This window comes from Oculina patagonica, chromosome 10 (assembly GCF_052425735.1).
Source record: "Oculina patagonica isolate OP01 chromosome 10, crgOcupat, whole genome shotgun sequence".
Lineage (NCBI taxonomy): Eukaryota > Metazoa > Cnidaria > Anthozoa > Scleractinia > Oculinidae > Oculina > Oculina patagonica.
In genome coordinates this window covers 11,120,866-11,145,536 of record NC_135767.1, presented here as the reverse complement: position 1 = coordinate 11,145,536, position 24,671 = coordinate 11,120,866, and the positions used below count along the sequence as shown (strand labels likewise).

The 24,671-nt window shown below is 38.3% G+C and overlaps 2 protein-coding genes and 1 long non-coding RNA gene across 4 annotated transcripts; 1 reads left to right on the top strand and 2 right to left on the bottom strand.

The window, feature by feature from the left end:
• Positions 1-763: 763 nt before the first annotated feature.
• LOC144629346 (octopamine receptor beta-2R-like) lies at positions 764-1,700 on the top strand. The gene has a single exon (XM_078487583.1). It carries the CDS (start codon positions 783-785, stop codon positions 1,638-1,640), a length of 858 nt encoding a protein of 285 aa, XP_078343709.1. The 5' UTR covers positions 764-782; the 3' UTR covers positions 1,641-1,700.
• A 3,181-nt stretch (positions 1,701-4,881) lies between these two features.
• On the bottom strand, positions 4,882-9,171 carry LOC144628553 (uncharacterized). 2 transcript variants are annotated; one of them, XR_013566267.1, is made up of 3 exons: positions 8,776-9,171; positions 7,740-7,853; positions 4,882-6,269 (listed from the first exon to the last, which is right to left on the bottom strand). It is a non-coding gene; the product is annotated as an uncharacterized LOC144628553 (long non-coding RNA). The 2 variants fall into 2 exon arrangements; XR_013566266.1 differs by lacking the exon at positions 8,776-9,171 and adding an exon at positions 8,629-8,695.
• A 12,975-nt stretch (positions 9,172-22,146) lies between these two features.
• On the bottom strand, positions 22,147-23,112 carry LOC144667167 (adenosine receptor A3-like). The gene has a single exon (XM_078528563.1). It carries the CDS (start codon positions 23,110-23,112, stop codon positions 22,201-22,203), a length of 912 nt encoding a protein of 303 aa, XP_078384689.1. The 3' UTR covers positions 22,147-22,200.
• Between the last annotated feature and the right edge of the window lie 1,559 nt (positions 23,113-24,671).

Below are 24,671 nucleotides of genomic sequence, written 5' to 3'. Positions count from 1 at the left end.
TTAATATCTCTTGATTTAGTGCTTAATCTTTTTGTGGAACAATCAATGACGTCATCACTTTCCTCATTTGCATACATAAACGTGAATATATTTAAAACGAAAAGGACATTTAACACAGGAAAACTGAAAGAAATGAAAATCCTTTAAAATAAGCAGCAGTTATAATTTTTTGTTCTTCATATGCACTTTAAAGATATTTAACGAAAAACATCTGCGACTAGAAAGATCGTTTACAATGATTGCTGTTTTTGCTGATATGAACGGACAATGCGTATGCAACCCAAATAAAAAATCTCGACAGCAAGCTATCTGACGTGCACGTGGCCTGGAGTCCCGTATGTTGAGTTAACGTTGATTAATGTTTGCGTCGTCAATGTTTTATTTGTTAAAAGAAAAAAAAACCAATATGATTCATACTCGTCATGTCAAAAACGTCAACACAAAAACATTCATTTGGTCTCAAATGTTTTTAGCTGTAGAATATATATATTTTACCATTTTTATTTGAACTTATAACAGGAAAAAAATGGTTAGAGACAATTTGAGAAAATTTGCTTAGAGACAAGCGAATTTGACCTGCCAAGCAGATGACATTGACCGACATCGCTTCTTTGCATATTGGCAGGACCTACTACATATTTAAACAAGTTAAGTTCGTTATAAAAATTAATCAACAATGCATTACAACTAGTTGAGTCCATATTGTTTGTAAAACAACTGTGTTATGAACACCATAACTCTTTTTAGCTAATAGAAATACCCGTTTCGGATGTAGCTCGAATATGGAAACTTGGTTCTGGATTCTCGGCTGGTTTCTTTCCATCCTAACGATGACTGGAAATGGATTTGTTATCTTTATTGTCTGCAGAAAACGAAAACTTCGAACGAAGACTAACGCCTTCATCGTTTCATTAGCTGTGGCTGATTTCTGTGTTGGGATGAGTGTAGTGCCGCCGCTGTTCTTCTGCGATATAGCGAGTGCGTGCGATTCCCAAGGCTTGGTTTACAAAGTGATAGCGTCCGTAAGGGAGCTGGTTTTGTACGCATCAGCGGTGAACTTGTGCTGTTTAGTACTGGATCGCTACATGGCCGTTGTGAAGCCTTTAAAGTACTTGACTTTCATGAAGCGCCGCCGTGTCATTCAAATGATTTCCTTTTCTTGGACAATTTTAGTTATTTTCACTGTTCTTGTAAGATCACTCAGGTACAGTTCAAAGATGAATCTTATCAATAATATTGCCGGCTGGTTTTATACAGTTTTCGAGTTATTGTCGTGTGCCATTTTAATCTTCTGTTTCGCATCCATGTTAAGTGTCGTTTGCAAGCACGACCGATCTGCCCGCGCATTAGCCAAACAGTTACGGTTTAATCATCACATTTTGTGTAAAACTCAGGAAAAGTCTGCAGTTAAAATGATGGCTGTAGTTGTATCCCTATTTCTTGTTTGTTACGCAGTTGCTTTACGCTGTACCTTTGTGCTTTATTTTGGTCACAAATCTTGTAATGATACCCGATATAAAGTGCCTATTGTTGTTTTAAACTCCACCGTAAACCCTGTAGCTTACGCCTTCTTTAAGAAAGACATTAATAAGGAGTTTAAAAGACTGTTCTGTTCTGTTTTTGTAACAAAGTGTAAGTAGTTTTTAAAAGCAGCGCTATCTTTGCCAAGGAAGCTCAACTTCGAATATATGAAGCTGAAGGAATGTCCTTGAATGTCCTTGAACCAGTCATGGTATTGTAAATATGTTACATGGACAAAAAACATATTAAAAAGAGGAACGAAAAAAGAAAACTAATGTAAATGATTTTTTTTTCGTAAAAAATGAAAATTAACTTAAAGAACCTTTAATGTATCCTGAGGTGGCAGATAAATCATCATTGTGGAACAAGAAGCTTCAAAGAAAAAAGCATATATGTGAAGTTATATGGAATAAAAGTCAATAAAAAAGGGATCATCTGTCCTTTCGCGCTATCGGGAATCTAAGATATCTAAGGCCTCAACCAACAAGCGAGGTATAAAGTTAAGCATTTAAGCATGTATGACAGATATATTTTTTGTTTGATTGTTTCAATCTGCGTGAGATCCTAATGTAAAAATGGCAAAAAAGAAACACTGAAAACAACGAACCGATAAAATGTGTTTTAGCCGTTCAAAAGATTAAATTTCACTTCCCGGTGGGTCACAGGCTCCCCCAAGGGATAAAGGGTGAAGCGTGGTTCGCAGGCTAATCTGTCATATACACTTTACATATACAAATAAATAAAATGGATTTTATTTAATAAATGAAAACGGGAAGGTGCGAATCTGACACTTAATTAAAAATAGGCAGAAATGATGGTCAACCTTTTTCATAAAGTTTTCTTTTTACTATACTCGTCATGTCAAAAAGTCAACAAAAAATCTTCATAGCCAGTGACTACTGTTTTTAGCAACAAGCTTTATTTTAGCACTTGTATTTAACAGTCATTGCCTAAGAAAACCAGACAATTTTCTAAAAGCCGAAAGATGGGGGCCGTCGGCCGATTTGCTTCACACTAACACCATGGATAGGTAAGGTGGACTTATGAATAAACATACTAAACTTGGCTCCACAATCGTTTTCGTATAGGAGATACGAAGTCCACTATTTATCACCCCATCAGGGCCTAGATTTACCGGTGAATTTGCCCCAAATTTGAAAACCACTATAAACTGCAAAATTAAACGAAAGGAATTTTGTTTTTCTGTGTGGCATAAACAGACCTAGAACTACTTGTAAAAACCCAGAAATGTGCGAAATAAGCACAGGTAAGTCTACACCGTCCAGGTTTTGACACCTACTTTTTACATTTTCGAATGAGCAAGATTTTGCCAATTTTCGAGTTCTTGTAGAACACACAACTATAACTGCAGAAACCATTGGATGCCACAGATAAATGCTCTTACCTTCCATCTATCGTAAACAGCAATAATCTTTTTAGGCCATTGAGACAGCAAGATTTTACAGCACCTAATACTGTCCATGTAAACACATTTTTCTACTCGCGCGCCTAGCACTTCGTGCTTGATTGTTAAAAGTCCGTTACAATCCACCGTACGGAAAAAGATGGCGCTACGCGCGGAACTCTGGGAAAATCGACCAAATCAGGTCAATGTTATGTCAACAAACATGGTCCCGGGTCAAAAAGGTCGGCGCGTAGCCGTAGCGCCAGATGAAAACGGACTTTACGGGGCTACATCAGCAAAAGACATCGACCTTCTAACTAAGACTGAAGCATTAAGGTCGTTGAAGTGTAGGGCTTGTCGAAATGTGAGCATGCAGCCTGACCTTGAAAGAGCTAAAAAGCAAGTACATTTTCAGATCGATTTGCGACTTTGGTTCACTGTTGTAAATTCGATCACTAATTAGGCATTAGGTACACTTGAATTTAACAAGGTTATACTTATTTGTGACCACAAAAAATTCAGGTATACATCAAATATGGCTGGGACAGGAAGTTGCTGGTGGATTCAGACGGGAGAATTTCCGAACAGAGAAGAAAACAGGTCCAAAGGGAGCTCGATAAGGTTACGCAAAATTTACTAGCTCGATGGTGAGGGAATCCCCGCCTGGACGACCTCATTACAAGACATTCCTATCTTAACGTACGCAGCTGTTGAAGATTTCTTCAGGCAGACCAACAACGAAAAAAGCATGTCACTGAAGAGAATCATTGTGAAAGACCAAAAAGTTTTAAAAGTCAGGAAAACCGATTAAACTGGACTTTCCGATTAGTACTTAGCTTCGAACGCTCTGCTACCCCATGTGCTAAGCTATAGAAGACTGGTTGTGGCTCTTAATCAAGGCTCATGTAACATATATCCTTCAAACTGTAATGATTTGAATGTCGATTTGATGCTTCAAACTTTTTTTTTAGTTTTAGATCGCTCCGAAAAAATTACTAGCCCTGCACAATTTGACTGTAACCAAGATAACAATTGTTCGCTACGTACAACTTGTTAGTAATAACTGCGAAAAAAATTATAATATATAGATTTAGGCAAGCCTAAAAGCGGAGCTCCCCCGTTAATTATTTTGCACTTTTTTGAACTCTGAATTCTGGCCATTGTAAAACTTTAAGGCTGAGAATTTTATATTCGTTTTATTTTTTTAATAAATAATAATTAATATTTTTCCTTATTTCTTTTTTACCGTGTCCGGGGTTGAGGGGGGGGGGGGGGTACTCCCTAAAATTTACTATGGGGGTGTACCACTGAGACTCTGGACCTGTTCCAGAGACAAAAGGTTCAATTTGCGACCCTGTTCCAGACAAACACTGCAAAGTAGGTACCCTGTTCCAGCAATATCCACAATGGAAATATAAACACAAGCGTACATCACAAAGCTCTCACTTGACTTCGTCTGTGGCTTGGAGATAAAGCGATGAAAGGAGCGGAGTTTCATAGCTATACTTAATAGTGTTTAATCAGGATTCTGGGAAAACAATCAACCCTGTTCCAGAGTCAAAAGGGTGATTTGTATACCCTGTTTCAGAGTCAGAGAGGCAAAAAGCATACCCTGTTGAGCGGCACATGCCCATATAGCTCTTATATGGGAGTACCATCCCCCCCTCCGGGTACCGTGTACAGCAACACCAAATAAGAGAACAAACAAAATCAATCAAAATGTTATAATTCCACCGAAAGCATTATCATTAAGAAGTCTGGATAGGAAATTATGTTGCAAAACGGGCAATTATGTTACCTTCATGTAGAAAAAAGGAGGGAGGAGTAGGGCTGCATGTCGGGGTAGATAGGCATATCCCATGGCAAATTAGGCATTTTTGTTGTTGCTTTACCAGCTTTAAAAGAAAGAAAAAATCACTTAACATTTAGAGTATAAAGGAAATAACAAACATCTACATTTATAATAAGGTTGATTTTAATTTTTTTTCATTCACTCATTTATTCATTTTCATTTTCACTATTTGCCTATATTTTAATTTTGAATGGAAATGGCAGAGGTTATAGCTAATGGTTTACAGCATATTGCCCAAACCAAGCTAACTCCAAGCAAACCGGAGTGAAAGCTAACCACAAGCAAACTAGAGTGAAAGCTAACCGCAAGCAAACCAGATGAATAAAGCTAACTGCGAGCAAACAGGGGTGAACCTAACTCCGGAAACAAAGGAGTGACATTCTGTCATTCCACCGAACAGGGTCACCCCATCCCCACCCTCCCCCCTCCCCCAAAAGAAGAAGAAGATAGCACCTTATTCACTTTTACATGTCTTTTGACTCCCCTTCCTCTTAAGGGGTTTCACTTCACTTACAGAAAAAAAAAGCAAAAATTCTGGGAAGCTAGAATATTGTTTGAGTCTCAAACTCAGTTTTGTTATTTGATTACCCAGAAAAAAAAATAGAATCATGTCTGCTTGTGTATAAAACTATGCAAGAAAAAATAAAACATCAATACTTTGACTACTCTTTTAAAAATTTGTTTGTATTGTCCACATTTTTATGGAGTCATGTTGCCCATTTGTCATGGAGTTCACAAAGTAAGCAAGTAAGGCACAATTTGGTTGCTACAAGGTACCTTATGGATACTGCAAATTTTATCTGGCTTTAGAATATTTCACTTATTTTAAAAATATAGCTGTTCTTATAAATTGTACACAGCATACAATACATAAGAATGAAATTGGTAATGCATATTGCTTGCAATAACGGTTTTAAACTCATCTATACTTTAAATTACAGTACCACCAGTTTCAGCATAACTAATCCAAATTCAAATAATTACATTGATTTGTAACTCCACTACCTCCCCCAAAGATCTTATTATATAATTAGACAACTACATGTAAGTCCTGTGTACTTAAGGGCTCAAAACATTTGGACACTTGCAGATTTTAGCTTGGTCACATGTGGTTTCTTACCAGTCAAAACATTGAAAATAGCAATTTTAAACTACCACCATTTCTGCTGTTACTGTTTTCGCTGAATATTTTTGAAAAGATCACTTCATAATGCCCTTGTTACATCTAACAAGATGTGAAAGTGACAGGTCAATCAAGAAGTTGTTTTCTGAAGTACACTGTAAATAGGTTAACATTTAAAATCTAAATTTTGCTTATTTGCAGCTTTTCTTGATTTTAATTTACATGTAATTCACTAGTCTCTTAAAAATAGCATCATGACGACACCCAAACATCGAGCTGGATTTAATCTTTCCTGTTTTCTATTTATGTCCTTGTCCTTGTCTGTTTTTGTGTCTGTGGCACTGCAAACTCTGCAACTCATGTTAACCCTGAAAAAGTCAAATGCCACAGATTAAATTAAAATTGATTAATTGGCATCAATATCAATAATTTATAAAACAAAACACTTAACTCGAGCTTGTTTAACTGAAGCCAAACCACTGGATGCAAAAGGATCCATTAGATATTTAACAGAGATGGATCAGCACAGTCAACTAAATATTTTAATAATTCAAAGCATCGCTGCAAACCCTAACACCCCCTCTTAATTAAAAGGTTTGGCCTTTAATCAACCCCCCTCCCCCTCCCGCTAGCCCTTTTGGAACTTCCATTGACCTTACATGGGATGGATCGGAATATTTGGGTTTTCCTTGGTGTAAGAACCTGTGAAATATTTCTTTGTTTTGGAGCTATTGTTTTTCTGCTCCATGTTGTTTTGAGGCTCTTTGATGCCTTGTTTCACTGGTTTATACACTGAGGATGAGCTGGCCATGGATTTCTGCCATAACCACACATTGGAATTTGTGAAGAGTTTGTGAGGGGAGGTGACATTCAAACCATTTAACCTTCCACAGTGAGGCTAGGGTATAGATATTTTCTGGTACAAGATCTAGGCATTTCATGAAAACATACTTTTAGTGAAATATTAATTATTTAAATTGTCTACTAATTAATACATTGTAGTTGTTTTGAATGTCATTGAGGAGAGACAAACTAACTCCCGAGTTAGGATTTCGAATTGGATTTCCAGTTAGGATTTCGAGTTGGATTTTTGAGTTGGATTTTCGAGTTGGATTTTCGAGTTAGGATTTCGAGTTGGATTTTCGAGTTGGATTTCAAGTAAGGATTTCAAGTTGGATTTCGAGTTGGATTTTCGAGTTAGGATATCGAGTTGGATTTTCGAGTTAGGATTTCGAGTTGGATTTTTTTTGACAAAGCAAAACCCATTACAATTATTGAAAGCTAACCATAAACAGGCTAACTGGAGTGCATAGTAGGCTAACCGAAGTGAATAGTAGGCTAACAGGAGTGTGTAGTAGGCTAACCGAAGGTGCATAGTAAGCTAACTGGCGTGTATAGTAGTATAACCGGAGTGCTTAGTACGGTAAGCAACTTGAAAATCCAACTCGAAATCCTAACTCGAAATCTAACTCGAAATCCAACTCGAAAATCCAACTCGAAAATCCAACTCGAAAATCCAACTCGAAATCCTAACTCGAAATCCAACTCGAAATCTTAACTCGAAATCCAACTCAAAATCTTAACTCGAAATCCAACTCGAAATCCAACTCGAAAATCAAACTCGTAAATCCAACTCAAAAACCTAACTCGAAATCCAACTCGAAATCCTAACTCGGTGAATAGGCAACCTCCATTGAGGAGTTGAATAATGAATGTAAATATTTCACAAAGTAAGAAGATCAGCAGCAACCAAATGCAGATTAAAGCAGCTGGGTAAAAAAAGAACTAAACTGAATAAAAACATATTTTAATTATAACTAAAATATAAAACTAGATACCTGATTTACTTTGCTGTTGTCCACTTTGCACAGAGCATTCTATACCAAGTTCAACAAAACTTGACTGTAGGTATTCTTCATTCATTGCGGCTTAATGGCAGAATATAACACTACCTAAAAGAAGGATTGACATAAAAATCTATTAAAAACCACCACACTAGCTCTAATTAATGGCCCTGTTTATTAAAATAATTTATAAAAAATTCCGTCTTATTTTATGGATCTCATCAAATATAATAATATTAGCCTCTTTCGTTTATACACCCAGTGTAGTGACCCTTCCTTCCTACAATGGGATATTTAGCTTTTCTACTTGGGGATTTCTTTTTAACTTACCTGTATAGAAAAAACATTCCCATTGCAAAGATACACATTCAACACTGTCATAATGATAGTCAATGTATTAAAGTTTGCATACACAGCTGCATACAGTGTCTAAAATGGCATGAATTACAAGTAGAGCGAACAATTGTGTTTTATAAAATTACTCAAAATAATTAACTAAGATAGTTTTATGTGGAAATAAACTTTTTTTTTTTTTGGTTCTGCTAAGGTGTGGTAAAAACGTGTCAACGCAAGAAATTCGCAACGTAACGATCTCTTGGCGTATTCGTCCGCGACTCTAAAATAGTTCGTTCAAACGAATTCCAACAGCGAGTAAATAAGAATAAATAGATGAATTAAAAAACTAAAACACTAAGTTTAGCTGGGAGTTTGAATAAAAACATTTAAGTCATTATTAAGCTTATAAACAATTCAACTTAACTTAATAAAAGTTCTGTAAACCAGAACCACTAAACCGACGCAAATTCACTCATAAAGCATATAATTACAGATTTTCACAAAAAAACATGGACTTAGTGTATTCAGTAAAGTCAAAGTTTGTTACCTCATATTTGAAGTCGGAGAATGCTTGTCAATTCAGCAGGGCAAACCTTTCAACCAGCTCATGAATTAATTTTTTCGTATTAATTATTATCCAACCGCGTAGTACATGTGTAAGCTATAAATTATAACTAACTCCAGCACCACCGACCTTTGAATTATCCGCGAAGGTCTATTTCAGCCTTTTCCATCCGTGTAGCTATTGACACTTCTTTTTCCTTCACTTCAGTGAATTGCGTTTAGCTCAATTAATTTCCTAGAGCTGGTCAGCCGCCGAAACGGTAGAAACTCGCTCGCTCTCCACCTGTGCCATTTTTTCGGATCTTCCCGTAAGCCCTTATCGTTTGCCATAACTTCCATGATGTGTAAAGCCTTTAGACGGGGTAGACCGAGAAATATTTACGAAGACATTTCTTTTTCCTGCTCGGTTTCTCCTTGTGCTTCGTTCACCTTACAAACTGACCGGGTTGTTCACTTTGTCCTTCATGTAAATCTAAATGGATTGACCATGGAAAAAAACTTGCGCCCGCGGACCAATAGCAATGCTATCACTTGGTCAGCGGTCAACTTCAAAAAAACACACGACCTTGACTAGTTCTAAACCTGAGCCCGCGATATGGTCATATGATACTGGTCAGCGGATACCTTGTTTTGACAGCTGTCAATTGACCATAAAATGGATCTCCAATATCAAAGATCTTAGTCGATTACCTCACTCATTTCGAAGGATGCAGAAGATTGTCTCCCCTGCCCCCCCCTGCCTGGGTTGCCTTGGGACTCCCCTCCCCCTCCCCGAGAGTCTGTACGCGCGGCGCGCGTACGCACCAAATTTTCTCGGCCTCCTGGGTTTACAAAAATTCTCTCGTACCCGCATTACCCATGGTGCTCCGCTCCGCGCGCTGGCGCGCGCTGAGGAGCTCCGCTATAAAGTGCCAAATAATTCGAATTGAAATTGAAACCCAAACGTCACTTTCGGGCTTTGCCTTTCATCAGTGGAAATGTTACAATACATAATGACAGTTCATTGTGCGGAGAAATTACTCCAAATGGGGACTTGTACAGCTCCATAGGGACAAAAAACCTTAGTTAAACTAAAAGAAGAACTGTCATTTATATGACACAAGCTTATTTATCATTTTTTGTCTACAATGAAAGATATTTTGTGCATTATAAAAAGTGAATTATGCTGTTTTTTACGCTCTATTTGGACACTATCAATTGTACTTTGCAACTTTATATTGATTTACACAGCGACTAGTCTTCTGAAAACAATAAAGCTGCCTTATTGTGCCTTTAGATGCTTGTTTCGCTTCTCTGATTTTACAACAGTATAAGATGGGGTTTAGAGATGAGTTTAAGAAGATTAGAGTGATTGTTGCTAACCAAGCTACATCATGTTCAATTCCATCCGTATACAGCGCATCCGCTATGCCCCACGGAACATAGCAAGCAACTAATGCCAACTGCATCCACAAAATGCTAGAAACTGTCTTTTTGTATCTTGATATGTTTAGTGGAGTCCCTTCTCTGTTCGGTTGTATTTGGGAGACATGACTGTGTATTAGGGCTTGTTGATGTCGTACGTAGTTTGAGGTGGATCCTCGTGTAACAGAAAACGGAAGTTACCAGACAAAGTATTAGGAAAACAGAGGCTGTCTTTATGGGGATATCTTCTCTCCACATCCGGGGCAATCCAATTGAAGCAGCAATTTGCCAAAAAAACAAGTTACGACTCCACGCACTCGCCTCAATGTTACGACATGTCTGTATCTCAGTCCCAGCAACAGTGAGAGAGGTCTGTTCACACTAATTGCTGTCGACGTCATGCCAGATACGCCACATGAAATATACCTTGAAGCAGTATTCACTTTGTAAACATAGTAAAAAACATTCACGTTCATTTTTATTATACGAGACACAATGCGGGTAACATAGACTGGTTGTATAATAAGACCAACGCAAAGATCAGTGACCGCCAGACAAGTTTTGTCGGAGGATGAATAGAAGAGACATTCTTAAGCGCAAAAAGGATCAGAGAATTGCCCACAGCAGCGGTGATAGAAAGAAAAATGTTCAAAGCTGAAAAAAAAATTCAACTATGCCTACTGGTGATGCGCTGAGTGCTTGAATCAGTTTGCCTGTGTAGTTTCCTCCTCCATTAAAGTTCGCCATTGTTCTTAGGTGGTCAGAAAATTAAGCAAGAGTGCTTGAAGTTGAGGAAGGTACTAAACGTCGAGAAAAAAGCATCAACTTGCAGCTTTGTTATTGGAATGATGATTTTATATGTGACTGGTACCGTTTTACTTGACTTCCTATTAAAGGCCCTGTGTTTATTGCATTATACTTTTAAATCCGGCAATTTGACTATTTTCTTGAACGTTTGAGTTTAAAACTAATAGATCTGTCAGTTGTTAGATATTACGTCGCTTACCAGTTGAAAAAACAAAACTAACTGAGATTGTCTTATATTTTCCAAGCAAATCGACCACATTCTGATCAACAGGAAGTGGAGGGGCTCCCTACAAGATGTCAGGGCCCGCAGGGGAGCTGATATCGCCAGTGATCACAACCTGCTAGTGGGAGTAGTCTCACTAAAGCTGCGCAAAGCACGAAAAGGACAAATGAGGGGACAACAGATTGACTCTAGTAAACTGAGAGATGACAAGACCAGACAAGCTTTTAGACGTGAGCTGAACAACCGTTTCGAAGTCTTGGGGGATGAACAGGAGATGAACATTGACTCCTTCAATCAGATCTTTAAGGCGGCAGGAAAGAAAGTCCTTGGTTTTAGGAAGAAAAAGAAAGAGGAATGGATACAAGAACAGACCTGGAAGAAGATAGAAAAAAGGAGAGAAATTAAGCAGGGAATGAATTCCACTCGTTCAGAAGGAATCCATGAACGACTGCGTAGAGAATATGCAGAATTGGACCGAGAGGTGAGGAAAATGACCAAAACGGACTGGAAAGAGTTCGGAGAGAGACTAGCAGATGAGGCAGAGGAGGCCGCGAACAGGCAGGATCTCAAGTCCTTGTATAGAATCAACAAGATGCTGAATAACGGTTTCAGAAGTAGCGATGTCCCTGTAAAAGACGCAACTGACAATGTCCTTTCGAAAGATGCAGAGAAACTTGCGCGATGGAAAGAACACTTTGAGAGTATTCTCAATAGAGCAGAACCAACCTGCACAAGTGGCAGAAATCCCACCGGCAGCAGAGGATTTGGTCATCTGCACAGATCCACCTACCTTAGAAGAGGTGAAGGTAGCCATCAAGGCAATGAAGAACGGAAAGGCAGGTGGAGCAGATGGGGTGACAGCAGAAATGCTAAAGGCGGAAGAAACAGTTACACCGCGCATCTTGACGGACATATTCAGAGAGATATGGGAAAGTGAACGGATTACTGAGGTGTGACTCATTGTCAAATTGTCAAATTGCCTAATAAAGGTGACTTGGGTGAATGCAAAAACTGGAGAGGCATTACATTGCTCCCTATTACCAGCAGGTTTTTAGCAAGATCATCCATACAAGACTAGCAACTGTGCTAGACGAGCACATCAGACAGGAACAGGCAGGTTTTCGCGCTGGACACTCATGCTCTGAACATATTTTCATCCTGAGGCAAATCCTAGAGCAAAGTAAGGAATGGAACACCACTCTGTATGCCAATTTCATTGATTTGGAAAAGGCATTTGACAGCATCCACTGGGATTCCTTATGGAAGATCTTGAGGCACTATGGAATCCCATCGAAGCTGGTGAATGTTATCAAGATGCTGTACGATGACTGCAAGTCCCAGGTGATCTGCAACACAGTGCTGACAGACACCTTCAACGTGACCACCGGCGTGAAACAGGGCTGCATTCTTTCGCCATTTCTGTTTGTCCTGGGAATCGATTGGATCATGAAGCAAGTGACTAGTAACAGAAGACGAGGGATCAGATGGACACTAACTAGTATCTTGGAAGACCTTGATTATCCGGATGATATTGTGCTGCTCTCCCATCGATACCAGGACATGCAGGGAAAGACCAACACCTTGGCAACTACAGCAGGGAGCTTGGGCCTAAAGATCAGTACCAAGAAGACCAGTCATTTAAGGATGAATAGCAAAATCAGCGAAGCCATCATGCTGAATGGGGAAGCAGTCAAAGAGGTTGAGCACTTTACCTACCTGGGTTCAATGGTGTCAACCAGCGGAGATGGAGAGGAAGAGATCCTAGCTCGGATTATACTTTTAAATTTGGCAATTTGACTATTTTCTTGCACGTTTAATATTAAAACTGGTAGATCTGTCAGTTACTCGATAAAACGTTGCAAATTCACCAGTGAGACAAAAGTTTCAGCTTGCAGCTTTGTTAGTGAGATGATGACATTATATGTCGCTGTTTACACGCCCACTTGTGCTTTGTAAGTATCTTTTTCAACTGACTTTCTATTTATCCTTAAAGGCCCAGTTTTAATTGCATTAGACTTTTAAATCCCGCCACTCGTCCATTTTCGTAAACATTTGAGTTTTAAACTGATTTATCTGTCAGTTGCTTGATATTACATCGCTTACTATTTATAAAACAAAAATATCGAGATTGTGCTATTTTTCCAATAGTTCTGGGCAGAGCCTTTGAGTAGCAGTTAAATCCAGTAATTAACTTAAAACCTATTTTTGTAATCGCGCAACGTCGAAAATCGGGATAGATTATTACATAATAATATTTTATAATTGTGATTGAAGGCATCGAGTTAGCTGTGTATGGCATATTTTATTTTTCTGCCGGGATCCAGGAACACATTGAATATTACTTATGCATTTACTTATTGAAAGATACTGAAGCTGTACTACATCGATCCATTAACTCAAAAATTTTAAATCCGGAGAAAAATGTTTCCTCGTCATTTATCAGTTTCAACCAGTGGCAATTATTGATCACCGGATATTGCATTATTCAAACAAATATTGGCATATCCTAATTTGAGTCGACAATTAACAGAGTGCACTCAAAAATGTTAAATCCGGAGAAAAATGTTTCCCCGTCATTTATCAGTTTCAACCAATTATTGATGATTGACAGTGGCAATTATTGATCACCGGATATTGCATTAGTCAAACAAATATTGGCATATCCTAATTTGAGTCGACAATTTACAGAGTGCACTCTTTTTTATAAGAACATATTTTTTTACAAGAACGTCGAGGATCAAAAAAGGCCAAAATTTAAGGAAAACCTAAGAACGTACCCAAGGCTGAAATTTGGTTAAGAACGAATTTTATTTTTTACTGTTTGTTGCGAGAGAACTTAATGAACAAATATTTATTCAAATCCTGACTTGTAGCCAATATTGTCATCATCACCAAGAGAGGATTGTCATCACTCATTGGTGAAGGGAACATGTAGATAACTGTTATGAATGAATTTACTGCAATACCACTTTTGATTAAAAAGTTTAAGAAATAAGAGCATTCTAAGAACATTTTAGGCTCAAATCTTCGAAAAAGTTAAGGACGTTCAGTCTAGGCCAAAAAATTAGACTTTCTTATATAAAAAAGAGTGTAGCTGTAGGAAACTTACTAGCCTACATAATGACAGTTCGGATAAATTATTGCAGATGGGGACACCTGTATAGGAAGTACAAAAACTTGGTGAAAATAAAAGAACTGTCTTTTTATTGCAAATCCTCATTTACTAGGACGTTAACTTTCCCCTTTATCTTACACTTTCATTACCCGCGGATGGGCTGTCTCGTTATTTCCGAGTAACCCTTTGCTTCTCTTTCTTACTATATATATAATCAAAGATCTCTTCGAGATATCGACTTTTTTTGCATGAAGTTAGTATGAGTAGAAGGTTTACCCTGGGCATTGTTGTTCGAACATATCATGGAAGAATTCAAACGTCTTTCAGTTCAAGCATTTTTTTTATTTTCGCGCAGGAAATGCTGTTTTTATCAGTCGCGACGGCTGGGTGCTTTGCGACTCATATACTTTGGCTTGGTTAAAAATGGTAAACTTTGACGTTTGCCTTTAATCGAAATAGTTGTTTCCTTTCGAGTTAGAAAAATTTCTACTCGGCTTAATGCAGGGTTCCCGATAAAGGTTACGAATAACCTGCGATCAGGCTTTCTTTTTTTTTTTCGCGGCGGAGGGAAGGCGAAAAAAGGAAAGCCTGATACAATTACTTGTCAAGTCGTCTGCCGCCCCCTAATTAAAGTGTCTGTCAACGCCGGAATGTCGGCGATGCCATCAGATAAGAGATAAGCGTGAGCTTGCAGCAAAGGTTGTTAATTCTCTTTTAGAGTAGTGTCTCGGTTGGTGAAGGTACTGTCTGCTTTGTGAAAATAAAGTAAAGACAGGCCTGCACGAAATCCCCTGAATCTTTTGTGGTCGTGTCGCATCATTCAAACGCCTTCAAATTATATTTTTACTGATCAGCGGGTTTTAAAAATTTGTTTTCGGCAAAGGCTGATTTTGTGCAAGGCTCCAACGCTCTGGACAAAATTGTCAGATCAGACATTTCAAGGTTTACGTCACTGGCACGATGTGGCCCGGGAATGTTGTGATAATCTTCGACACCATTGGCGAGAGATTACGCACTTGTCGAATCCCGTCGAAAGCACCGCCAAAACATCTTTTCTTTCACAAACTATTCGTTGAATACACTTCCTTTGTTCATCTTTAAGTGTTTTGTTAATGCAACTTTTGAGTGATTTTCTTAAAGCCAGAAAACTCGCTCTCTACTTCATTCCGCTCAACACAAATGAAATCCTCTCTGCGCGATATTTTTGGACCGGAAGTTATAATCGAACTCAATTAACCAATCAGGATAAAGTTTAATGTTGCCTTTTGTTTCCTGACCAATCAGAAAAAAGTCCATTCTGGACTTTTTACAGACGACGGGACAAGTAAATGTATCAGGCGTTCATTTTTCCGTTGAGCGAGAAAAATAACGCCTGATCGCAGGTTAGGTTACGCACGACAGAGTTACCTTTTGTCTCGTCACGCAATCTTAACCCCACATTGAGAAGTAAATTTTCGTTTGGATATTACCAAAAGCCGCTTCTCCTCCCGTTATTCTTTACCTTACGGCTACACATGCCATTTCTAACGACTACATTTCCAGTAAAACAGTTGCTGTTTATTTTTCTAATGGCGATGCATTAACTTCTGAACAGAAGAAACGTTTAGCGTTTACTGCTTCCACCGGAAGTAATTTCACAACAGGCTACAAAAACACTTGTAAATATCACTTAACGCATATAATGATGTTGCAATTAGCGAAGCGCACTAATGACGTCACAGAATTTGACCCCCGGTGTGAGTCAGACAAAATTCGGACAAATAAACCGCTCTCTGTAAGAGCAATGTATGGTTGGCGGGCACTTCGGAGGCATATTTAGCGATTGTTTCACAAAACCATGGCCAGATTGGCTCGGAATTCGAGGGAAAGCCTTACCTGTGCAACGTAGAAAGCTCAAACCGTGGTTTGAAACAAAAGGTTTGTCAAACAGAGTGATTATAATCCATTCAATAACTGAGAGTAAAACATTTTACACATTTATTGAATATTCCCGATTGCTGCCGGGATTTGCTGAAAGAAAACATTTATTTTTATGAGAAATGCAAAACGTTTACACAGTTCTTAGTGGCACATTTTGCAACACAACAGAGCTAACCTCAGATTTATGCCACCACAAAATTACACAAAGAAACGCTCGTCCGATCGGTCTCCTTGCCTGACCCGAATATTTAAAGAGGTCAATTTCGTTACACAATTGTCGCGGCAAATACTATTTAATATAGACTGATCGAGCTCGGCAGCTGTAGCTGCAGTCTGTAATAGTAATGGGGATAAACAACAGCTTTATTAAAATCAAACCCGCCGTCAATTCCATTAGAAAGGCGTTTGAATAGCATAATATTTTCGCCCTCTATCTATCATGTGTCGAAACAGATCGGATGGCCGGCGATCAGTGCCGTCAAATTCGGGAAGAATTCTGAATTTCTTGCAACCGACCATCTTTCCGGGGCCTAAATGAAGCAAACATACAAGTGCTATCCTTCGCAATTATATAATTCGATAGTAATTCGCTATCCGCCGCTTAAATTTCTCGACAGCCAAAATAATTTTGCAGTGGGAATCAAGGTGTCATTGCCGGATCTTCGACTAATAAATTCCATTTTGGGCCATTTTTTGGATACCTTCAATCTGTTTTTCACTTACAAAAGCAAAAATGTTTGGAATCTATCATTTTTTGAGCCTTTCGAGAGTCTCGGCCTCAAATTGTGCCTTTCTCGCCCTTTTTTTCTTGTCAAGAATGCGTCCCCTCCATACAAAGCCTTTGCCCAAACTAAAATTGTTGTCCGACTCACGCGGGGGGTATCATGCGGCGAAAGCTATTTTAAGTAATAGTGCGCTTCGCTAGATGATGTTGCAATTCTAAATTGTGCAACTCAGCAGAAATAATGAATTGTCACGAAATGAGTTCCCTTTGGTTAACTATTAGCAACGTTTTAGTGTGTGAAAGACTTGTACGAGTACAAATTTGCGTTGTTAATCGTTTTAGGTTAAATTAATATTAGCGCCTAAAGACTTGTACCAGTACAAATTGCGTTCTTAATCGTTTAAAACTTCGCTGCCTTCGAGCGCTGAACCCCTTACATTCTTAATTGGTTATGTGACGTAAGATTTGGGCTACTCACGTTTTTGATTGTTATATAACGTTTGTAAATTTGACAAGTCACGTTTTTTCTACAAGAACGGAAGTGCTGAAGCACAACTATAGAGTGACACTTTACAAGTCACGCGCTTTGATCACCCACAGCGGAAAGTATTCCCTTGAGAAATTAAAACAGTCCCTTAAGAGTTAACAAGAATGCGATTCCTTCCGGTTCCAGATTACCCCACATAACTGCTATTCTCCTACTTTTTGCTTGTAAACAAGTAAAAAAAGTCGAAAAAACGAGTTTCGGTGCATTCTTCCCAGGGGGCAGGGGCAGTTAATGGGAGCAAGGGAAAGGCTAGCCTGCGAAAACAGCCGCCTCTCACGCTCCGATCCGCTTGTTGCGTGCCCGAACGCAACAAGCGGATCGGAGCGTGAGAGGCGGCTGTTTTCGCAGGCTAGGGAAAGGCGCAACTGCCAGAAAAAAATTCGATACCGTCAACTACATTAAGTTTGTCTTAGTCTTTAGTTACATGACGTCATTCTTAACTTGGCTGGGTTGAGTTCAATGTACTGTGGTAAAATGTACAGCCGCCATGTTTTTCTGCTAGGTGGATTGGACACTCATGCCGCGCGCCAATTATGAGAAAAATAGGCGCACGGAGAATCAATCAGAATCGAGCATTATATTAACAATCATGGCTAAAATTTCATTCGTCTTCTCTGGTCACTTATTCCTGCGAGAGTTGTCTAAATCAAACATTAATGTCGTTCCTCCGAAACGGAACCTGCACTGAGCTTTGCCTGCTGGTTGCTCATCTTATAGAAACTTAAAATTTGAAATTAAAATGTGCTCCCAATACTCGCTTCGGACAAACAGCACCTTGTTTATAATCAATAATTCCTTGTAATATCATTATGTTTATTTTCGAAATTGCTTGCTAAATTCAAGTTTCTGATAATTTTTTCTTATTCAACACTGGAAATTGGTCTATACTTATTCTAAAGAAAGAAAGTTATTGTCTAACTCAAAACGAAAGAAAAAAATGAAAGGTAGCCGTGCTCGTTTATGAGAAAATGATGATTTACCTCTGTGGCGCATAAGGAAAAACTGCTGTAATTTTTTAATGCACGGGCACTAATCACGCGTGAAATTACGCACAGTAAGGATGTGCAATGCAATACTAGGGAATGACCTTAAAGGAGCAGTGAAACGACATTTTATTAAAGTCATTTTCTGATTTCTTTTAAATGGAAGGAAACGTCAAAATAACGATTTTATAACATAGAAAAAAATGCAGGAGCAATAAAAACGCAAAAATATTTAAGGATGGTTTGACTGACGAAGATTAAGATGTCAGTTACGAACGCAAAAGATGAAAAAACTTGGCAATTTTTTCAAGATTCGTTGTACGTGACGTAGCTCATTTAATGTCGTTAAATTAGACAGTCCGGAAAACGCCATAGCGCGCACTATAATAGTTGAGTCCTGAATGCAAGCGGGAAGTTGCAATGCATGAAACAAGCGTGGGAACAAAAGAATCTGAATGACAAATCACAGCAAAGTAAAACAACACAATAAACCGATGAGAACACGAAGCAAACACAACCAACCGGCGCCAAGCGCGGAAAAACGCAAGTGATGAGTTCGTGATTGGTTTTAGTCTTGCATCTGATTGGTGTAATAGGTGGCGCTAATTTTTTGTGTTCGTGATTGCACTAATCAGGTTGAACATTTCACTGTCTGTTATGTCGATGTCCTGAACAGTGCATCAAGCAAAAACCACAAAAAATTGAACCCAGATAAATATTCAAAAAATTTTCGAAACGTTTCATTACCAAAATAATTATAAACGCAGCGGTTAGAGCACAAGCCGGAACTCTGGTATAGGCCATGATATTATAGACTTGCACTTTTAGAAAGAGGACTCGGCATAAACTGTTAAATGTCTGTAATGAAACCTAACCTCGCGTTTACATTTACTAAAACTAGACTTTTCTAAGCAATGGCTTAGCATGATAGCTAAACTAAGTTAAATACATTTGCTGTTTCAGTATTTGCACCAAATGGATTCGTAATGGAAGGTACATCTTTGTGTCAGTTTTGTAGTTTATCGTTCGTAATCTAGCGGTCTCAATCTTTCCAATTGTGAACATGGCATGAAATAAATTTAGCTACTTTTAAACGCTATTTGTAGACTTTGCAACTCTTTGTCGATCTTCACAGCTAGTCTTTTAAAAACAGTAAAGCTGCCTGATTGTGCCTTTAACTGCTTGTTTCACTTGCCTGATTTTCCAACAGTACAAGATCGGGTTTAGAGACGAGTTTAAGAAGACGAGCGTATTTGCAGCGAACCAAGCCACATCACGTTGAATTCCATTCGCATCTAGCACAGCCACAATGCCCCACGGAACATAGCACGCACCTAATGCCAACTGCACCCACACAATGCTGCAAACTATCTTTTTGTGTCTTGCTATGTTTAACGGAATCCCTTCTCCCTTATCCATCTAAAGCAGCAATTAACCAAAAACAAGTTATGACTACACGAACTCGCCTCAATGTTACGACATGTCTGTATCTCAGTCCTAACAACAGTGCGAGAAGTCTGTCCACACTAATTGCTGTCGAAGTCAAGCCAGAAACTCCACATAAAATATAACCTGAAGCTTGCCAAACTTTGTTAGCGTAGTACAGCACATTCACGTTCATCTTAATTATACGAGGCATAATGTAGGTAGCGTAGAGTGGTTGTACGATGAGACCAACGCAAAGATCAGTGAACGCCAAACATCGAAAAAAAAGTTTTGTCGGAGGATGAATAGAAGAGACATTCTTCAGCGAAAAAAGGATCAGAGTATTGCCCACAGCAGCAGTGATGGAAAGACAAGTGTTCATAGCAGAAAAACAATGCAGCAATACTTGCTGGTTGTTTGCTGAGTTCTTGGTTCAGTTTGCTTGTGTAGTTTCCTTCTACAGTAAAGTCAACCATTGTTTTTGCGTGGTCAGAAGATTAAGTTCGCCTTGAAGAGTGCATAAAGTCGAGAAAAGTAGGAAGCTTTTAACTAAAAGTTTCAGCTTGCAGCTTTGTTAGTGAGATGATGAGTTTATATGTCGCATATAACACGCCCTCTTGCTTTGTAAAGGTCTATTCTTCGTATTTGCTTTTTAAATGTCTTTTTTATCACCTGACTTCCTTATTATCCTAAAAGGTCCAGTTTTAATTGCATTAGACTCATTTTCGTAAACGTTTGAGAAAAATCCGGATATAACTGTCAGTTGCTAAGATATTCCATCGCTCACTTGTTAAAAATCCAAATAATTAAGATTGTGTTAATTTTTCCAAGCTGTTAGAGTTCTTGAAGACCGAATGACATAGTATCATTCACATATCTTTTTTAACATAAGATATGTTTATATCTTATCAAAATAAAAAGAATGAGGGCATTTCAAGTTCTTCAGTTATTTAGGCGCAGAGCCTTTAAGAAGACAGAGACAAGAACTGCAAGGCTGACACTACGTAGAAATGAAAAAAACCTTAACGGGACAACGACATGATAGACTCCAAACTGAAAGTCAAAAATGCAAACTCTGGACAGCTGTTTCGACCTGATTGGGTCTCTTCAGCAGAGTGTATGCCGCACAGAATAGAACAACCAGCGCAAAGACAGTTGTCTATAATTAATTAAATTTAGTAATTAACCCTATTCAGACCGGGCTTTTTGGATCTTTTCAGACCGGGGGGGGGGGGGGGGGGCGTAACTTCCAGAATATTAAAGCAATAACAATGAAACTTAGAGGATATATATGTCCAAAAATTTATCTTTTGGTATACGTCACGTGGGATGATGACGTAACGTCACCTGACAATTACATCATAATATCAAAACAGCCGCCATCTTGGATCCGCCATCTTGGATTTCAAAATTTTCCAAAACGTCAGAAAACCGCCCAAAATTACTGCAAAATACTCAAAATCAATAAAACTGTGCTTAAAAACCGTAAAATGATGAAAATAATTGCATTAAAGTTATTTTCTATTAATAGAAACACGAAAATTACAAATTTAGGAAAACATGCCTGTCAAAATGCCGTTGCCATGGTGACGTCAAGTTCCTGACCCAACAACCTATCTTACCAAACTATTGCCAGATAAATTTCAGATAAACTCGCAAAGTTTGGCAGCGTTTGGTTGAATCTCGAAAAAGTTATAAGCGTCCAAAGTCAGAGTGGGCACTTTCCGCCCCCCCCCCCCCCCCCGGTCTGGATAGGGTTAAAACAAAACCTATTTTTCTAATCGCGCGCGTAGCACATTGGACGTGATTATTAAAAATCCTTTATTATTGTGTTTGAAGGTATTAAGTAAGCTTTATAAATAATGATAGTTTCTTTTTCCGTTGGGACTCAGGAACAGAGAATATCAATATGCTTTTAGACAAAGATCTATTTACACAAAAATTTAAAAGTCGGATAAAATTGTCCACTGGATATTGCAATTGTCATTCATACAATTAGCATATACTTCTTAGAGTCGACAATTTATTTAATTGTAGGAGACTTAACCAGCTTACGTAATAACATACTATTATTTTCGAAGGTATAAATCTCCGTTCGCTGCGCGCAGTTAGTTTTCTGGCTTTGCATTTCATCAGTGGAAATGACACAATACAAAAAGACAGTTCATTGTGCGGAGAAATTACTCCAGATGGGGACACCTGCATAGGAAGAAAAAAACCTTGGTTAAAGTGAAGAAGAACTGTTTTTTTAATACATATATATGGCAAAAGCTCATTCATCCTTTTTTGTCTACAATGAAGGCTATTTTGCACGTTGTAAAATATTAATTTAGCTGTTTTTCACGCTATTTGGACACAGTCAATTGTACTTTGCAACTTTATATCGATTTGCACTGCGGCTAGTGTTTTAAAAACAGTAAAGCTGCCTGATTGTGCCTTGAACTGCTTGTTTAACTTCTCTGATTTTCCAACAGTACAAGATTGGGTTTAGAGTTGAGTTTAACAAAATTAGAGTGTCTGCAGCTATCCAAGCCACGTCATGTTCAATACCATTCGAATATAGCGCAGCCGCAATGCCCCACGGAACATAGCAGGCAACTAACGCCAACTGCACCCACATAATGCTGGAAACTGTCTTTTTGTATCTTGCTATGTTTAATGGAATCCCTTCTCCGTTCTGTTGTCCGCGAGGGACATTGTTTTGTACTTGGGCTTCTTGATGTCGTAGTTTGAGGTGGATCCTCGTGTAACAGAAAATCGAAGTTAGCAGGCAAAGTATTATGACAACCGAGGTTTCCTTAATGGCGATATCTCTTCTCCACGCCCGGAGCCATCCAGTTGGAGCAGCAATTAGCCAGAAACAAGTTGTGACTACACGAGCTCGCCTCAATGTTACGACATGCCTGTATCTCAGTCCCAGCAACAGTGCGAGAAGTCTGTCCACACTAATTGCTGTCGATGTCAAGCCAGATACTCCACATAAAATATAACTTGAAGCTGGATAAATTTTGTTAACATAGAACAAAGTATTCACGTTCATCTTGATTATAAGAGACATAATTTCGGTTGTGAATATCGGTTGTACTATAAGACCAACGCAAAGATCAGTGACCGCCAGACATCGAAAGAAAAGTTTTGTCGGAGGATGAATAGAAGATATATTCTTCAGAGCAAAAAGGATCAGAACATTGCCCACAGTAGCGGTGATAGAAAGAAAAATGTTTAAAGCTGAAAAAAATTCAAGTATGCCTGCTGGTGGTTTGCTAAGTGCTCGATTTAGTTTGCTTGTGTAGTTTCCTTCTCCAGTAAAGTTCGCCATTTTTCTTGGGTGGTAACAATACTAAGCTTGAGAAGTTGAGAATGCTATGAAACTTTGAACTAAAGTTTCAGCTTTAAGAAAGCTTCTCATGCGTCATTTGAGATGATGATTTTATCTGTCACTATAAACACGCCCTCCTGCGCTTTCTAAGTGCTTCTATTTTTTCCACCTGACTGCCACTTTATCCTCAAAGGCCCAGTTTTAATTGCATTAGACATGTAAATCTTGTCATTTGTCCATTTTTGGGAGCATTTGATCTGAATTTTATACTAATGGATCTGTCAGCTGCCAAGATATTACATCGCTTACTAGTTAAAAAAACAAACAAATATAATTGAGATAGTGGTATGTTCCAAAGCTTTTAGACTAAACCTGAAGACTCGAATGAAATAGCATCGGTCAAATGTCTTTTTAAATAAGATATTAAATGAAAAGAATTGGCCCATTTCAAGTTTTCCTGTTATTTACGCAGATGCTTTTAGTAGTAATTAAATTTAGTTAGGATTTGCCCTCCTGCCGTTGTACCAGCCTTGCAATCAATCTGGTTTAATGTTTAAACTGTACAGATGTATTTACACAAGAATTTTAAAGCCGGAGAAAATTGTTTCCTCGTCATTTATTAGTTTCAGCGGATGGTCACCAGATATTACAATAGTCAAGCAAAAATTAACATATACTTCTCAGAGTCGACAATTTATTTAACTGTAGGACCCTTAACCAACCTATATTATGACTGGAATAAAAACTGAAAAATGAAAGAAGAACTGTGTTTTGATATGGCAAATGCTAATTCATAACTGCTTTAAATTTTTCTTTTATCAAACACTTTCATTTTCCGTAAATAGACTAATTTGTTATTCCTGAGTTGAACTTTGCTTCTCTTTCTAATAAATAAACGATAGCGTTGATCGCTTGCGTCATGTCGTGTCACATCACAGCGCACCTTAACGTTGTAGGCATTCGCCAGCGTCCACCCATGCGCGAATAGTAAACAATAAATTGCCCAACCAAAGGCTTCCCCTCACTCAAGTTATGCTTTGAATAGTGCTATAACATGCATTGATTCGTAAAACAATGGTTTATTCCTTACTTCCTGCTACCTTTTTTTGTAGATCCCTCCTTCAAAGAAATCCAATTGTTTTACAAGATAATTCCGAACCGACTTCTCCGAGAGAGATTCTGAATCATAATGATAAGACCCGAACACGTACAAAAAAGAAGACCATTACGACAAAAAATTAATAACAATAAATAAACTTGTCATTGTCTTTCAAACAATGCAGTGGACAAAAGTAAATCAGTATATTAAATTATAAATCAGAAATTGTAAATAATTATTTGTAAATAACTAAAGTAACTGGCCTGGGTGCAGTACAATTTAGGGATTAATCAGGCCAGTAATTTTAACATTGTGAGCAAATTTTGAGGTAAGAAAGACGTTAACAACCTCATTTCATTGAAATCGTCAGCGGCTCTACCAGTGTAGCGAAACAGCAAGAAAGAATCCATTTAAATGCACGTAATTGACAAAAAGGGAAGTTGCAAAGCACGAATAAAAG

What these genes read in the sequence shown, in the direction of transcription:
- LOC144667167 (XM_078528563.1), bottom strand. Translation starts at nt 23,112, where the DNA reads ATGGCGAACTTTACTGGAGAAGGAAACTACACAAGCAAACTAAATCGA.
- LOC144629346 (XM_078487583.1), top strand. Translation starts at nt 783, where the DNA reads ATGGAAACTTGGTTCTGGATTCTCGGCTGGTTTCTTTCCATCCTAACG.